The following is a 2,395-nucleotide window of genomic DNA, read 5'->3' on the forward strand; positions in this document are numbered from 1 at the left end:
CAAATTAATAAAGGTGATAATTAGTAACAAGTACACAAAACCACATTGAGGTGTGTTAGTCTAGCAACACATTACTCCACAGTTGACATGGTATCAGCTCCATTAGCCATCCGGTATCTGGAGATATGCCCATTTGTTCCTGTTGATTAATCAGAATAGAACAGGGCAACCACCTCAAATCTGTTTGTACAGGCACTCTTAAACCTTTTCCACTGAAACACACCTGAGATATGGAGTGCTGCTATCTTCGAATCAGATTAAACAAGCGTTTGCTGATTCATTTTCTCAGGTAAGAATGTGCAGCGGTCACTGCATTAATAGCAACGTTTTACGATAGGCCTACTGCCCTTTACAAACCAACTCTCAATCTGCTGTTCTGAAGAAATGCAGGATGTGTGTATTTGTCATCAATCTGTGACTTGTAGGAATGGAGATTTTATCAACTTTTGTCAATACTGTTACTCCCATCAGTAACCAGTTGTAGATCGTTTAGTCATCATCTAGTTATCTACCTTAATTCTGCACCAATTGTTATTTGCCTTGCACCGTGTAGGTTCATACAATGTGTTCATAACTAACATTTCCAATTTTTTTATAGGGATTAAAGGAGAATAGGTAAAAAAGCAAATTTGACAGTTGTTTATTTTCGAAAATGTTATCTTTATTTCTTGTTCAAGTTTCATGACATAATGACCATGAACACATTTTTTCCAGTTTTTGTCAAAGTACCGACACAGCAGCTCATAATAAGTGGAGAGATTTTATTTTGTGGTCATACAGATAACAAAATAATCTTTTATAACACATCACCATATCAATAGACAAAGTACAATAAATCACCTTTATTGCATATTCGTTATTTAGGTTGAAAAGCCTTTTAAAAGCACCAACAAACATTATTTTGATATAAAAAAGGAAATAAAGACAACATATCATTTAAAGCCACACATATTCTGCAGATAAACAAGGCTAACAGTATAAAAGCTACATCAGATAGTTATTTTTCTCCCAAGTCAAAGTCATAAAACGCATGTCTTTTATGTGACCACTACGCTGTATACGCTGGGGCTGAACCCTCGTTGCTAGCTTCTCTGATGTCATTATTTACCAACTTGGCCTTCTCCGTTATCGGCTCTTTGAAAACGGAGTTCTCCTTCACTGTCAGAGGAGTCCTCACCATCCTGAAGGAGTTTTCTCTCCGGGAACTGGGTCCTCCTCGACAGCACTCCCTGAACCTCTTCCCACACAGGTATAAGACCTCGCAAAAAGTGAGGAAGATGCAGACAAAGCTGGTCACCACCATAAAGACGGTGAATATCTTCTTCTCTGTGGGCCTGAGGAACACAAGGTTGGAAAAGAGACAGAAAATGTAAGATTAGTAAATCAAGTCAAACCATGGGAATTAAATGATCTTTAACTATTTAGGACCACCGAGGAACACATTACCTTGCGATGTAACAGTCCACCATATTGGGGCATGGGTCGATGCTGCATTTCACCAACGGTGGGAAAAACGTAGCCTCGTAGATGTAGTAGATCAGGAAGACAAACACACTATCGACTGAAATCTTAAACATCAGGCTGAGAAAGTAGGTCCACCACAAACCCCCTCGCTTCTTTCCCGTGAAATCGTACAGAGGGGCACATCCTTCTCCGTGCTTCAGGCGGTGTTTGCGTTCTCGTTCTTCCCGGTAGGACACATGGAGCGTAACTAGAAGGGATGGACAGGTGACAAAGATCAGCTGGAGAGCCCAGAGCCGGGTGTAGCCGATGGGGTAGAAGTGGTCGTAGCAGACATTGTGACAACCGGGCTGCCGGGTGTTGCAATCAAAGTCCTTCTGCTCGTCACCCCAGACCTTCTCACACGCCACCAGAAAGACCATGAGCCTGAAGATGAAAACGATGGCGAGCCAGATGCGACCAAACGCAGTGGAGTATTTGTTGACCCCGCTCAGGAGGCCCTCAAGGAAGGCCCAGTTCATGGTGTTGTTTCAGCTCTCAAGTTGGACCACATTGATGATGGGCAACCCCCCAGAAATGTTGCAGACACACTGCCGAATGCTCAAATACAGATGGCTTGGACACAAACTGAACTGAGCACGTCAGGCACAAAGGCAGTCTAATAAAGCACTTATTACTTCTGCCTTTTTGGCACAGGTCTAAGGGGAGGGAGGAATATTGAACAAAGCAAACACAGACTCATTCCTCCGCTGCAGTCACTAGTGGAACTGGTGAGAGCAAACACCTTTATTATTAGGCAGGAGAGAGAGGCAGGGAGATAGCAATGCTGTTCAGGGCATGAGAAGTTTCTGCAAGTTCAATTTAAGACATTTAAAGAGATAGATCTTTGATTTCTTGTTTAAAGTTAGATGAAAAGATACAATACATATGATGG

General features: G+C 42.1%; 1 protein-coding gene across 1 annotated transcript; it reads right to left on the reverse strand.

The window, feature by feature from the left end:
* Positions 1-639: 639 nt before the first annotated feature.
* Positions 640-2,109, reverse strand: LOC104958285 (gap junction beta-4 protein-like). Its single transcript, XM_010786004.1, has 2 exons — positions 1,447-2,109; positions 640-1,334 (listed from the first exon to the last, which is right to left on the reverse strand). The coding sequence occupies exons 1-2, from the start codon at positions 1,980-1,982 to the stop codon at positions 1,049-1,051; spliced, it is 822 nt and encodes a 273-aa protein (XP_010784306.1). The 5' UTR covers positions 1,983-2,109; the 3' UTR covers positions 640-1,048.
* Between the last annotated feature and the right edge of the window lie 286 nt (positions 2,110-2,395).

The sequence above is a fragment of the Notothenia coriiceps genome, unplaced genomic scaffold, assembly GCF_000735185.1.
Source record: "Notothenia coriiceps isolate Sejong01 unplaced genomic scaffold, NC01 NC01_scaffold00028574, whole genome shotgun sequence".
Classification (NCBI taxonomy): Eukaryota; Metazoa; Chordata; class Actinopteri; order Perciformes; family Nototheniidae; genus Notothenia; species Notothenia coriiceps.

Bases quoted from the DNA above. Each gene is read 5' to 3' on its own strand.
- LOC104958285 (XM_010786004.1), bottom strand. From the start codon at position 1,982: ATGAACTGGGCCTTCCTTGAGGGCCTCCTGAGCGGGGTCAACAAATAC. The intron at 1,335-1,446 runs GTAATGTGTTCC...TGTGTTCCTCAG, and splicing joins GTGGACTGTTACATCGCAAG to GCCCACAGAGAAGAAGATAT.